Source organism: Pteropus medius, unplaced genomic scaffold (assembly GCF_902729225.1).
Source record: "Pteropus medius unplaced genomic scaffold, Ma_sr-lr_union100, whole genome shotgun sequence".
Classification (NCBI taxonomy): domain Eukaryota; kingdom Metazoa; phylum Chordata; class Mammalia; order Chiroptera; family Pteropodidae; genus Pteropus; species Pteropus medius.
The window spans coordinates 383,666-397,592 of record NW_024352837.1 but is presented as its reverse complement, the minus strand read 5'-3'; the positions used below and the strand labels follow the sequence as shown (position 1 = coordinate 397,592).

Genomic DNA, 13,927 nt, shown 5'->3' with positions numbered 1-13,927 from the left:
CTGATGAGGAGAAGGCGCTGCATTGGATGGAGGACCCACCCCCAGGCCACCCCCTCTACCACACCATGCCACCGCCCTGCCCAGGCAGCCCTTGGGCACAGGAGACGGGGAGATGAGAGGCGGGGAGATCTGAGGAGAAGGCCATGCTGCTAGAGGCAGAGGGCTACAGTGATAGAGAAACATGCAGAGAAACAGCAAGACAGCCATCAAGATCAAGACCCAGAGAGGTGGGCCAAGTTCCACAAACCCCAAAAGGTCAAAGACAGGGAAAAGCCCAGAGACAAGAGAAAGGCCATTGAGACAAGGGAGCAGACCACGGCGACAAGCAAAGAACCTCGGAGACAGGACAGCTGTGGACCCAGAGAGCCCCTGTGAAAGTGGAGAGAGGCCCATGGGAACAGAAAGCCCTCCTCCTCCAGCATGGGGACTGGTCCATGGTGACGGAAGAAGGCCATGGACTGGAGACGCCCACAGAAATGGGAACAAGGGTGTACATAGAGAGACAAGAGTGAAGGGAGGGCCAAGGAGAGTGGGAAGTCACAGAAATGGGGGTGGGGGAGGCCTGCAGACACCAGGAAACCCACAAAAACAAGGATGTGGACATGGGAGGTCCATTGAGGCAGGAGCAGCCAGCCTATGGAGGCAAAGGAGAAGCCCCCAGAAATAGAAATAGCTCCCACAGAAGTGAAGCGAAGGGATGGGCAGTGAGTATGGGAAGTCTCGATAACGCATAGAGAAATCCTTGGGACCCACAGAGATAACTGAGTGGGAGAAGAGGCCCTAGGTCTTCCAGTCACCTGAGGAGAGGCAAAGAGTGGGAAAGGGCAGGGAGCAAGGGTAGAGCCAGCTGAAGTGGGAGACTGCTTCCCCCTCGGAAAGGAGCTGAGCATGGTAGGGGGATGGGAAAGAGAAGCAGCGACACAGATCTTGGAGTGGGGGTGGGTGGTGCACGGCTGGGTGGGGGGTGAAATTTGGGGGAAAGGAACATGACAGTTGGCACTGAAGCTGAGCCTGTGACTCACCACCACCCCCAACGCTCGTGATGGGGAGGAGACACTGACACACTCACGTGCAGCCCCCCAGCACACGTGACTGCGTGCCTCGTGTGCACGCACATATGGCATGTGGCAACTCTCGCACCGGCCTGGCATGTGAAGCCCTCTGCAGCTGGCATGTGGGCATCCCTGACATACATCTAATCCTGAAGGACCACGACCTTTGCACACACCTCGGCCTACTTGCGCAACATTTATGGCTTCTCAATACCCATCCTCAGCTTCAGCTAGGCAGGCCTAAAAGCCCAGACTCACTCCAGCCTCAGGGTCTTTGCTTTTGCAGAGACTCTAGCATAAAACACCTATCTTCTCTAAATTGAACCTGTCCCAGAAACCCTAGTCCCACCACCTTCAGAAAGACTGATCCAAGCCTCAGCTTACTTACTCCTGGATCATCTGAAAAGAAGGGACATTGCAAACCCAGATAGGCTGGGGAGGGTCTCAGCAGAAGGTCCGAGAAGAGAGCGGCATGACAAGCCAAGCTGGACCCTTGCATTTTATTTTCTTCCTCCCACCCCACCTTTGTATTTTCAAGTGGGGAAAGGAGGCCTCAGCAGGAGTGAGAACCTGTCCAATGGCACAGAACCTGTCAAAGGCCAGCCTACCTTCCAGATTTTCTGGCTCCCACTCCAGGTGATTTCACAGCCAGGGCAAACATATTACCAGCTTTAGAGCCCACTGATTCCCACCGATTTCTTTCCTCTACTTTTATTTATCCATTCAACATGCCACTGGGTCCAGCCTGCCAGGCAGCAGAGCCTGGGGGCCATGAGTGTAGACCTCGGCGTCAACTCTTACGTAGGAATCCTGGCTCTGTCTTTTCCTAATTATGGACAAGGTACTCAACTTCTCTGGGCTTCATTTTGTTGGTGGTGGTGGTTTGTTTTTTTGTAAAGAGAGAACAATAGTTCCTCCCTTCTAGGATTATTGTGAGGATTAAACTGAGTAATGCATGGAAAGCACTGAGCACAATACTTAGCACATAACACACTTGGGACATGTTGGCTGTTATTATTTGAGGTCCTAATAAAAATAACCCTTACATAGCTTTTACTCTGTGCCTCACAACCACCATGAGACAGGAGCATTTATCCCTATTTCACAATGAGGAAATTGAGATATGGGGAAATCGACTTGCCCAAGGCGACAGCTAGTAAGTGGCAGGGCTAAGATTCCAATCCAATCTGACCCAATCCGAGCAGCCTAGTTTAATTACAGGGGCCTGGTATTAGGAGTTTAATCTAGTGGAAAGTTAGGACACCTGGGTAGAAAAAAATTGAAAGACATAGCAAAAAGATGGCTGAAGCGTCAGACCTAAGTCTTATTTGTGTTTGGGGACTCCTAGCAACTTTTTGGCCTCAGCAATGTGGATGACCAATTACTCCAAGCCTCAGTTACTCATTAAGACATGGCGGCAGTTAGACCAAGCGAGTAGCTCTAGGAACACATATAACAGCGCTGGCTGAGGCAACTCGCTCCCAAGGTCCTGAGGGTGAGAAGGGGATGATGAATAGGGATGGCCAGAGCCTCTTGGACACAGGGAACTCTATCTTCCGAGCTGCATGCAGGTGGTCAGCCTGGAAGGCACCCTGGAAAGAAGCAGAGTGTAACCGACGCTACAGGGTCACATTCTTCAGGTTCTCACTCTGGTTGTCCTTTAGGTCATCTCCCCGTTTCTTCAAATGAAACTGCCTGTCTCTGCTTTTCCTTTTTCTCCACTTCCATTTCCTCCTTTCTCCGTCAGATTTTCCTCGTTCCCTCAGATTCCCTCTCTCCTTGCTTTTCCTCAGACATTTCTCCTCTCCCCTCCCTCAAGGGTCCCTCAGTTTTCCTCCTCTTCCGGCACGCTGCCTTTATTCCTCTGACAGTCTGGATCCTTGATTTCCCCTTTTCCTCCGTTCCTATGCTTGGTGCTGCAGTATCCCCTCTCCTCTTCGCGCTGACTCATGCTTCATTCTCTGCCTTGGCTCCTCGGGGATTCCCGCGCCTCGATACCCCCGTCCTCACTGTGTCGTGTGCCTCAATTTCCCCGACTTCCCCTCTGACCCCCACGCGACTCCCGCTCGGCGTCCCCAAGATGGCGCCCGCAGCCTCGCTCCGCCGTCTGACGTAACGGCGCCGCCCTCCCCTCCCGAGCCGTCAAGCGGAGTCGACAAGGAGATGGAGGAGGAGCATCCTCCAAGGGACTTAAGGGGGCGGAACTAGCAACCCGGATCCCGAGGCTCCACACTATTGGTCCAAGGCTCGGAGACGTGAGCGTCGATTGGCCGAACGGCAGGGGCCGGGCGGACGATGATTGGGTGCGTTCGGCAGTCCTCGCGGCGGCCGAGGAGGAAGGTGGGAGGGGTGTTGCTGAGGACGTTTGGGGGCCAGAGTGAGGCTGTGGAGCAGGCGAGAGGCGACGGCGGCAGCTAGAGAGGGCGCAGCGCTAGGGTGGCCGCGCGAGGGGAGCGGCTGCCCGGGCCCGGGCCCGGGGCGTGCGAGACAGCGGAGGCGGGTTAGTGCGGGCGGGCGGGCGCGCGCGCGCGGAGGGCCGGCCTAGCTCCGCACCCTCCCCTGCGGCCTGCTCTCGCCACCCCGCCTGCGCACTGAGGGCCGGAGGGGGGCGCGCGCCGGCGGCGAGAGCGGAGCGGTACCAACGGCCGGCGGGGCGCGCGGACCGCCGGGCGGGGGCCGGGCCGGGGCGGCGGGTGGGGAAGGGGTCTAGAGTCGTGTGAAGGGCTGAGTGAGGAGGGGCGGGGCTCGGGCTGGGGGCTGGAAGGGACCTGGGTGGAAAGGGAGGCGTTAGAGCTGCCCCCAGGAGGGTCTCCAAGGCTCCAGGGGGTATCGGAGCACAGGGTTTGGCGGTGGGACAGCCCAGGCCCCAAATGGGGTGGACGGTTAGAAGGCACTTGGGTTCCCGGGGAGGGGTTTAGGGCGTGAGAAAAGAGGTAATTGATAAAGAGAAGATCGAGTTATGCCTGGAAAGAATTAGGCCAGAGAGATGGGTCTTGATTTGAAAAGATTAGGAAACGGACATCCCCAGAGGGCAGATTTAGAGCTCAGGGAGAGGTCCAGGTGCGAAGAATGGGGTTACATTAATATGAAGAGGAGTTAAAGTGAATGGGGGTCTCTGCGCAAAGAAATCTTATGTGAAAAGGATGTCTGAGTGTACCTAGAATAGGTTCGGTGGAGGTAGTACTTCTGAAAAGTACAGGAAATTAGGTCAAAGTGAAAAGTGGGAATTGGGTCTTCCTGGAGGGAGTTAGGGTGGTGAGAGATCTGAGAAGGGGGAAGGGGTGTCTGGATATCACTGGAGTGAGAATGAGCTATTAAGTTGATGAGAAGTTGGAGGTCTGGGTCCCGAAACTGGTGAGAGGGTCCAGATGTGAGGAAGAGTTGTAGATGAGGTCTCAGTGCAGAGAAGAGGGGACTGATGAGAAGAGTATCCGGGTACCCGGGAGACACGAGTTAGGGGGTCTCAGGGTGGGAAGGGTCTAGGTATGAAGAAAGGGTTAGGTTTTTGTGGGGATAGGTCTGGGTGTTCTGGGCATGAGGTTAGAGTTGTGGGAGAGGGCCTTGATTTAAAGTGGACCTGGGAATCATGGGGAAGTGGTTCAGGCGGGAAAAGTCTGTGTGGAGATGGATTAGGCCAATGTGAGAAAAGTTGACTGAGGGAAGGGATAGTTTGATGTGAGGAATCTGGACACGGGAGAGTGAGAGTTAGCAGCAGATAGCTGGGGCTGTGTGTAAAGGAGAGGGGTTACACCATGTGAGGGTGCTGGCAGTGGCAGGGCATTGAGGCAGTTTGAGTGGTCTGCGTGTGAAAAGAGGTCGAGAACCTGGAGGAGGAATCAGAGGAGGAGTAAGGCTGGGGGAAGTGGGTGGTTAGGGCCTGCGTGGACTCCCCTGGGCACCTGGGAGCAGGAATGGGGTAGTGGGTTGGTGAGGAGAGGAGTGAGTAGAGGAAGGTCTGAGTGGAGAGGACCCAAGTTCCTTGTGATGGGCAGGGCCTTGGGCCACGTGTGAGGCATGGAGGGAAGGGACTGGACAGGTTGCAAGGATCTGGTGGGTGGAGTTTGATGCAGATTGATTCAGAGGTGAGACTTGGTTAGGTTCACGAGAAGAAACTGCCTGGAGGTTTTGTGCTTAGTGTTCTTGTGTGTTTGGGAGAGGAAGGGTCGTTAGGGAGGGGGGATGGAAGTGGAAAAATGGAAGCAAGAAGTTGGGGATATAGATCTAGGTGGGAGGATGGTAAAGGCAAAGAATTGTCCCTGAGAAGGACTGGGGAAGCAGCGGCTTACTTCTGATTTGTCCCCACCTCTCCCCTTTCCCAGCCCAGGGCCTTGCTGCTGCCATGACAGAAGAGTCAGAGGAGACCGTCTTGTACATTGAGCACCGATTTGTCTGCTCCGAGTGTAACCAGCTCTATGGATCCCTGGAGGAGGTGCTCATGCACCAGAACTCCCATGTGCCGCAGCAGCACTTTGAGGTGGTGGGTGTGGCCGACCCTGGAGTCACTGTGGCCACAGAGGCAGCTTCTGGCACGGGCCTCTATCAGACCCTAGTGCAGGAGAGCCAGTACCAGTGCCTGGAGTGTGGGCAGCTGCTGCTTTCTCCCAGCCAGCTACTGGAGCATCAGGAACTGCACCTGAAAATGATGGCGCCCCAGGAGGCAGTGCCAGCTGAGCCGCCACCAAAGGCGCCTCCCCTGAGTTCCAGCACCATCCACTACGAGTGTGTGGATTGCAAGGCTCTCTTTGCCAGCCAGGAGCTCTGGCTGAACCACCGACAGACGCACCTCCGGGCCACTCCCACCAAGCCTCCAGCCCCAGTTGTGTTGGGGTCCCCAGTTGTCCTAGGGCCCCCCATGGGCCAGGCCCGTGTGGCTGTGGAGCACTCATACCGCAAGGCAGAAGAGGGCGGAGAAGGGGCGGCTGTCCCCTCCGCTGCTGCCACCACCACTGAGGTGGTGACTGAGGTGGAGCTGCTCCTCTACAAGTGCTCTGAGTGCTCCCAACTCTTCCAGCTGCCAGCTGACTTCTTGGAGCACCAGGCCACCCACTTCCCCGCTCCTGCCCCGGAGTCTGAGGAGCCTGCCGTGCAGCAGGAGACCCTGACTCCGTCACCTGCCGAGGTGCCTGTGACACAGCCTGATCCCCTGCCGTCCTCTGACCACAGTTACGAGCTGCGTAACGGTGAAGCCATTGGGCGTGATCGCCGGGGGCGCAAGGCCCGGAGGACCAACAGTGGAGAGGCCGGCGGGGCAGCCACCCAGGAGCTCTTTTGCTCAGCCTGCGATCAGCTCTTTCTCTCGCCTCATCAGCTACAGCAGCACCTGCGGAGTCACCGGGAGGGCATCTTTAAGTGCCCCCTGTGCAGTCGTGTCTTCCCCAGCCCTTCTAGTCTGGACCAGCACCTTGGAGACCACAGCAGTGAGTCTCACTTCCTTTGCGTGGACTGTGGCCTGGCCTTCAGCACAGAGGCCCTCCTCCTGGCCCACCGGCGAGCGCACACCCCGAATCCTCTGCATTCGTGTCCATGTGGAAAGAACTTTGTCAACCTCACCAAGTTTCTTTATCACCGGCGTACCCATGGAGTCGGGGGCGTCCCTCTGCCCACAACACCAGTTCCACCAGAGGAGCCTGTCATTGGTTTCCCTGAGCCAGATCCGGCAGAGACCGGAGAGCCGGAGGCCCCAGAGCCCCCCATATCTGAGGAGAGCTCAACAGAGCCCGCCGCCCCAGGCACCTACCGGTGCCTCCTGTGCAGCCGTGAATTTGGCAAGGCATTACAGCTGACCCGGCACCAGCGTTTTGTGCATCGGCTGGAACGGCGTCATAAGTGTGGCATCTGTGGCAAGATGTTCAAGAAGAAGTCTCACGTGCGAAACCACCTACGCACACACACAGGTGAACGGCCCTTCCCCTGCCCAGACTGCTCTAAGCCCTTCAACTCGCCTGCCAACTTGGCCCGCCACCGGCTCACACACACCGGGGAGCGGCCCTACCGGTGTGGGGACTGTGGCAAGGCTTTCACACAGAGCTCCACACTGAGGCAGCACCGCCTGGTACACGCCCAGCACTTCCCCTACCGCTGCCAGGAGTGCGGCGTGCGTTTTCATCGCCCCTACCGCCTGCTCATGCATCGCTACCATCACACGGGCGAGTACCCCTACAAGTGTCGCGAGTGTCCCCGCTCCTTCTTGCTGCGCCGGCTGCTAGAGGTGCACCAGCTTGTGGCCCATGCCGGGCGCCAGCCCCACCGCTGCCCATCCTGCGGGGCTGCCTTCCCCTCTTCACTGCGGCTCCACGAGCACCGCTGTGCAGCTGCTGCTGCCCAGGGCCCACGGCGCTTCGAGTGTGGCACCTGTGGCAAGAAAGTGGGCTCCGCTGCTCGGCTGCAGGCGCATGAGGCGGCCCATGCAGCTGCTGGGCCTGGAGAGGTCCTGGCCAAGGAGCCCCCAGCCCCTCGGGCCCCACGTGCCCCTCGCACACCAGTTGCCCCCCCGGCGACCCTGGGAGGCACTGCCCCTGCGGCCCCTGCGGCCCCTGCAGCCCCTGCCCGACGCCGGGGCCTGGAGTGCAGCGAGTGCAAGAAGCTGTTCAGCACAGAGACGTCGCTGCAGGTGCACCGGCGCATCCACACAGGTGAGCGGCCGTACCCCTGCCCAGACTGTGGCAAGGCTTTCCGGCAGAGTACCCACCTGAAGGACCACCGGCGCCTGCACACAGGTGAGCGGCCCTTTGCCTGTGAAGTGTGCGGCAAGGCCTTTGCCATCTCCATGCGCCTGGCAGAACACCGCCGCATTCACACGGGCGAACGGCCCTACTCCTGCCCTGACTGTGGCAAGAGCTACCGCTCCTTCTCCAACCTGTGGAAGCACCGCAAGACCCACCAGCAGCAGCATCAGGCAGCTGTGCGGCAGCAGCTGGCAGAGGCGGAGGCTGCTGTCGGCCTGGCCGTCATGGAGACTGCAGTGGAGGCGCTGCCCCTGGTGGAGACCATTGAGATCTACCCTCTGGCCGAGGCTGAGGGGGTCCAGATCAGTGGCTGACCCTGCCCATTTCCCCCTTCAGCAGCACCATGCCCTGTCTGCTGAAGATCCTCCTCCAACATCCCCTGAGATCTCTGTACATACAGTGCCCCTTCCTCCACTTCTCCCAACCGCTATGTAAGTTCTGTAACTGGATTTATTCTCTTCTGAGGGAGTGCTCTGGGGTCCTTGATATGCATAAAGGTACCCCCGACCCTTCCACCTGTTAGCACTGGTGGCCCCAAAGTGAAACAGTCAATAAAGACTGAGTTGGACATTTATGTGCTGGCTGGCCTGGCTGTGTGGGGTGGAATTTGGGAGCCATGAGCCCAGGGACGTGGTCTGACTTCTAATGGCTGCGTTCCCAGCGTCTAGAACAGGGCCTGGCAAGTAGCGGGAGCTCAGTAAATATTTGCTTAATTGAAGACATGGACCTGAAGTCCAAGGGCATGGCTCCCAGGGAGCAGGGACTTCACTCTGGTGCTAGATGGAGGCAGTATGGCTTTCTGGCCACCAGAGGTCTCCACAGCTTCGTAGAAAAGCCCAAAGCCGTTTCTGGTGGTGGCAGGAACATTTGGGAAAACCATTAGATTCTCACACCGCTGTCCCCTACTTGCTGACCTGATGTGAGCTGTTTCCCCAGGGCCACCCAGTTTTCTCAGTATGGATCCCTGAGAGCTCTTGCATGTTGAGAAGGCATCTCTGGGGCAGTAGAGGAGAGTGGCTCCTGGAGCCAGACCCGGCTGTGGCGTTGGAGAAGATTCTGAGTTCGGGCTGTCGGGGGAGGAAGCCTCCTAAGGGGAGGTGCTCTGATACCCATCCAGAGTTGAACTGTGGCTCAGCTAACATGTTTGTTGGGAGACGGGTAGTTGGGGTGGCTGACCGACGTTTGAATGTCTAGTTTATCTCAAGTATTTTCTTACATTTTTTGGAATCATCTTCAGACTGGTCCTGTGAGGAGAGCATCTTGCAGGGAAGGAATCCAAAATCAAACCAGTAAAATGACTTGCCCAAGGTCGTTCAGCCCAGTTAGGGCAGAGCTTGAATTTAAGCTTAATTTCATGTGGTTTAATCACCCATATGTTTTACACTGTACTGCCTTCTACATACTTGAGGGCGGAGATGGTGAGCATGTGACCCTCAGCAGTGCTCAATTGCTATGGTGGTCTTGTTTCTAAGAGCCACACCCCAAGAAAACGAGCCCCTCCCTCCCCCAGGAATACCCCAGTCTTTTTGTTGGAGAGAATTCTTATTTGGAACACTAGCAAATGGGAGGTAAAAGGGAAGCTGATTGTCCTGGAACCAGGAGAACGGGAGGCCGGACGATGCCGCTCGGCCTCCACCATACTCTGGACTCCCTTCAGTAGTCCTGTCGCCCTCGCCACTGGGGCTCAAAGATGGCCTAGCCTGTGAGTCTGGTGAAAAAGGGCTCAGGGAGGGAAGAGACTTAACTAACCAAGGCCACACAGGTGGTGGAGCCAGGCCAGAAACCCAGTCTCCTAACTCCATTAATAGAGATTTTGCTACATCATGCTTGATTTAGCCATTTTTAAACGGAAGCAGCACTCACCCATTTGGCATCCTGACAGCTCCTAACGAAGCGTAGTTACCTGTTAAGCAGTTTGTGACCAGAGCGTGTTGCTCTTGGGCACCATCTTTGAGTAACCTCATACCCTGCAGAAAGGACTCGAGCCAAGTGAACCCAGCATGCCAGTCCTCCTTAATCACCAGGTAAAGACTTGTTCTCAGACTGTGTCTCTTCTCAAGGAGAGCTGCAACATCCTGAAAGTCCTGTCAAGTCAGTGCTTAGAACGATTGGAGGATTTACACTTGCAAGACCAAGTAAAAATGAGGCTGAATTAAGAAAATGGGTAGGAATAGAGAAAATCTGAAGGGTGCTGGCTGACCCCAAGATAAAGATGCTTTTAGCAGGGAAGAACAGCTCTATGACAGTGGTGTGACCACCCTTTATTGTGGTTCCTTTTTGGAGCCTCTAAAGAAAACTTCAGGCTCCCGCCCTGAGAAAAGTTTACATGTACAAAACACGTTTATGAGTAAGACTCATTGTTCACCATCAGCCTGCTGAGATATCCTTGGTCCTCAGTTGAGCCACTGCACTAAAAATGGTGGCAGTAATCAAACCCTTGTTAGATGCTGGGATTCGAGTTGAACAGGCAGAGGTTCTTGAACTTTATGTGTTAGGCAATTCTGCCAGAGGTTTGGATCCAGCAGGCATGTCTGAGACCCAGGAACCTGCATTTGGAACACACCAGCGCTGATGCAGGCGACATGCAGACCCCTCTCAGAATAGCCCTGCATTGCCAGTTCATGGTTGGATATGGAGGCTGCATAAGCAGAATTATCAAGGGGACAGGACGGTGGTCTTCTAATGCCCAACGTGTTCTTGCCGAGGTGGCATGACGGACAAGGGAGGGCACGTGGAGCAGGTGGGCACATTCACAGGGCTACAGGTGATGCCTAGTTCAGCTCCCACACGCTCTCAGGTGAGCCATCTGTGCTTGTCACAGGATGGCCTGAGTGACAAGGAACTTGGGAGTGGTTCTGACTGCACCACCCTACAGGCAGGGCCTGGGCCAAATGACCTTCCCTCGAATATTCTGAACCTTTATCCCAACATCCCATTCCTCCAGCCCTACTGACTTGTCTTTCAGTCTTGCCCAAGCAATGCAGTGCTAATACTTTGTCTTTCTAAATGGTCAAAACCCTCCCACTCTTCTTTTTCCTTCCTCTACCCCTCAGTAATTTGCAGAATCCCAGCAGCTGAGTGCCAGGCATATGTCAGAGGATGAAGCAGTGACAAGGAGACCTGGCAGTAGTGAAAACCCAGTTGTGACAGCATTTCTCATTTTCAGTGGTGAGGTACTGGGGATCAGCCCTGTGAAACTTGGTCCTGCCAAATAGTATGGACACAACAATTTGAATGAATGAGTTGATGTCGCTCTAGAAAAGGAGGGGGTGTATGTACCTTGTACCACCAGACAACTTTGTAGTCGACTTGTTTTTTAAAGGGTCTCGTTAGCGCTTTGGGGATAGAAGTGAGGCAGTACTCACTGCTTTCCTGGCTTTCTTGTGATTCTCATAGAAGACAGTGTGCTGGAGATCTGCTCTAAACACTTGCATCATCATTTAATTCTTACAACCCCAGGGCCAGCGTCATCTCTGTGTTACAGATGAGGACACTAACGCTCACGTATCGAAGGTTACATATCTATACATGGCAGACTTGAGGTTTGAATTCAGGAATTTGAATTCTGGTTGGCAAAAACAAAAACAAAAAACTGCTCAGGCCTTATTTTTGAATGAACATTCACGGAACAGAAGTAAAGCCCTCCCCTCCCCAGCACACACACACCCACCCCATACCATGATTTCCCCATCATGCTTCCCAGGACAGAGAGACCAAGGGAGAGCAGGCAGCATTTCTCTGTACAGTTTTTAATTTTTTATTTTGTGATGTTGTTCAGATGAATGACACACTCAAGTTACAAAAATGGGGCCTTAAAAGAAGCACATTGTACAATGAACAAGCAGATTGGAGTTAAGAACACTGAAACGCTAACCCGCTACCACGAGAAGAGACAGGAAGGGGGTACGGGGGTACGGGGTGGGAAAGGAGGGGCTTCCAACACAGGGGTCAGACAGAACTGAAAGGGGGCTAACTTGGTGAGAATGGAGGAAAGGCAGGTCTCCAGGGCCTACTGAATTAAAATTACTGAAGGCTACTTCTTGGTCTCCCTTGCCCACTACTTGTCACCTCCTCCCATCCCCATTCCAACCTGGTCATTCAAATGAGTAGGTGGGAGACACTCACCCCAACGTCTGAGCCGATCAGATCTTTACCTGGCGGGTGGTCACCTTGCCCTAGCTCAGCCTTGGATTTGGGAGGTGACGGTGGCAGCAGTGGGATGAGAAGCCAGGAAGAAGTCAGCAGAGAGGAGCTGATCAAAGATCAGGCCCCAGCTTTTCCCCAAAGACTCCTCGTTCCTTCCCCACCCTATTATCCAAAGGTCCTCTCGACATGTTGTTGAGAGGCCCCCAGTCACCCTGCAATTATATAAATAAATAAATACTGAGCCCCTGGGCTTGAAGGATGGGCTGGGGGAGGGGTAGCAGGGATGGAGGAGAGGAGTGAGGAAGGGGAGGCAGAGGGAGGGGTCACAGACGTAGTAAATAGTTGTCTCCGTCCCAGCAACACTTCTCTCTGGATTTTTCTCTCCTTTTTGTGTTTAACAAGGAGCTAACATTTCAAGGACAAATACTTAAAAATATACATTATTTTTTCTTTTTTTTTGTTTCGCCTTTGTCATCGTCATCTTGCTTTGGAGACTGCTGAGGTCAAAGTTCAAACCGCACGAAGGAAAGGCGGCTTGGAGTTTTTGTGTATTTTTTTTTAATTTTTATTTTTAAATTTTTTTCACTTTTTTTCCAACGTATAAAAAGGTAGCGGAGTTGTCTGTGGGTTTTATTTTTTTAATGGTTAAATCTTTGGTTTGTTTCTTTTTTCTCTTGGAGGCCTTTATCTCTCGCACTTGCCTTTCCCACTCAGAGGCCAGTGGGGGCCCGCGTGTCTCAATCTTGCTCAGTCTGTCTCACTCTCTCTCTCTCACTCAGTTCCCTCTACCCTGGGCTAAGGGGAGAGAGGTACCCTGGGATTTGGGTGGGTGAGGAAAATCGAGTCAGGTTAGAAGGTCACCCCCCATGTGGCTGGTCCCTTACCCCATCTTCTCAACGTAAGGGGCTCAGAGACCCCCTCTTGACACTCCCCAGGGAAGAGCTACGTAAGAAACTTCGTCCTTCCCCTTCCTCCTGTCCTTAGCCCCAACTAACAGGGGCCTGGGTTCCCCGTCTCCACCCACCCCACTTACACTGGCCTCCTCCCAGAATGGCTAACAGAGGGAAGGGTGCTTTGCAAGTTACTGGCATTTTTTTTTTGGCACAATTAAAAGGGCCACCGTTACGGTAGACCCCCGTCTTTGTCCCTCCCTCAAGCAGGAGGTCCAGGTTGTGGAGAAGAGAAATTCAGAGGGCTCCCCGTTTCTCCAACTCAGTCATCTTCCTCTCTTTAGCCCAGGCCCCTGGCCCCCCACCTCAAACCTTGTCTAGAGCCTGGCCTGGGGTTCCCTCCCCAGCCCCAACATAACATTCCCTAACCTCCACAACTCTCTCGCTCACACACAGACACACGGACACAGGCTCTATACAGACCACAAAATAAAAACGATGAGATAGTTTTGTTTCCTGGAGTCGAGACGGGGGACTGGAGTGGAAGGGGCAAGAGGGGGTGGGGGCATGAATTCCCCCATCACCTTCCCAACCCTGGCTCCCTCCTGCCCCCCAGCCCCTTGCCCTGGCTGGCCCCCAGCCAACGATATTTGGTTTCCTTTTTTAACATTAAAGTTCTATGAGGTATTTGGTGCCTTATCTCGAGTCCTCAGGGGAGGGGGCCCAGGGGGGAGACCTGGGGCACACTTGCCCCTCCCTCCCTCCCACCCCCTTCCCAATATTTGGTTTCACAGCTGTAGTTAAAGCTTGGGATTTGGTTATTTTTTTCCCCCTCCCAGGAATTTTCTTTTATTCTTGTTTTTCTTTTCCCAGTTATGGGGGTTGGATGGGGAAGGTCCCCACCACCCCCCGGCTGCACGGGGGTCCCTCCACCAGTGTCAGGCCCCATCCCTGCCCCCTGCTTCCTCCTCTGTTCTCTGCCCCATGCCCCCCACACTGGGGTGGGGGAGAGGTCCCAGGTGGCAGGACTTGATGGGGAGGAAGCAGGATGAAGTGGGTGGTGGTGAGTCCTGGATTTTTTTCCTTTTTTTTTCTTTTTTTTTCTTTTTTTTTT

The 13,927-nt window shown here is 54.7% G+C and overlaps 1 protein-coding gene across 3 annotated transcripts; it reads left to right on the top strand.

The window, feature by feature from the left end:
- The first annotated feature begins 3,370 nt into the window (after positions 1-3,370).
- On the top strand, positions 3,371-8,351 carry ZNF574 (zinc finger protein 574). Of its 3 annotated transcripts, none has more exons than XM_039849957.1 (2): positions 3,371-3,552; positions 5,372-8,351. In XM_039849957.1, exon 2 carries the CDS (start codon positions 5,392-5,394, stop codon positions 8,089-8,091), a length of 2,700 nt encoding a protein of 899 aa, XP_039705891.1. In that variant the 5' UTR covers positions 3,371-3,552; positions 5,372-5,391; the 3' UTR covers positions 8,092-8,351. The 3 variants fall into 3 exon arrangements, with proteins under 3 accessions (XP_039705891.1, XP_039705892.1, XP_039705893.1); XM_039849958.1 differs by lacking the exon at positions 3,371-3,552 and adding an exon at positions 3,600-3,687; XM_039849959.1 differs by lacking the exon at positions 3,371-3,552 and adding an exon at positions 3,798-5,134.
- Positions 8,352-13,927: the final 5,576 nt, after the last annotated feature.

Coding starts and splice junctions, on each gene's coding strand:
- ZNF574 (XM_039849957.1), top strand. CDS start 5,392: ATGACAGAAGAGTCAGAGGAGACCGTCTTGTACATTGAGCACCGATTT.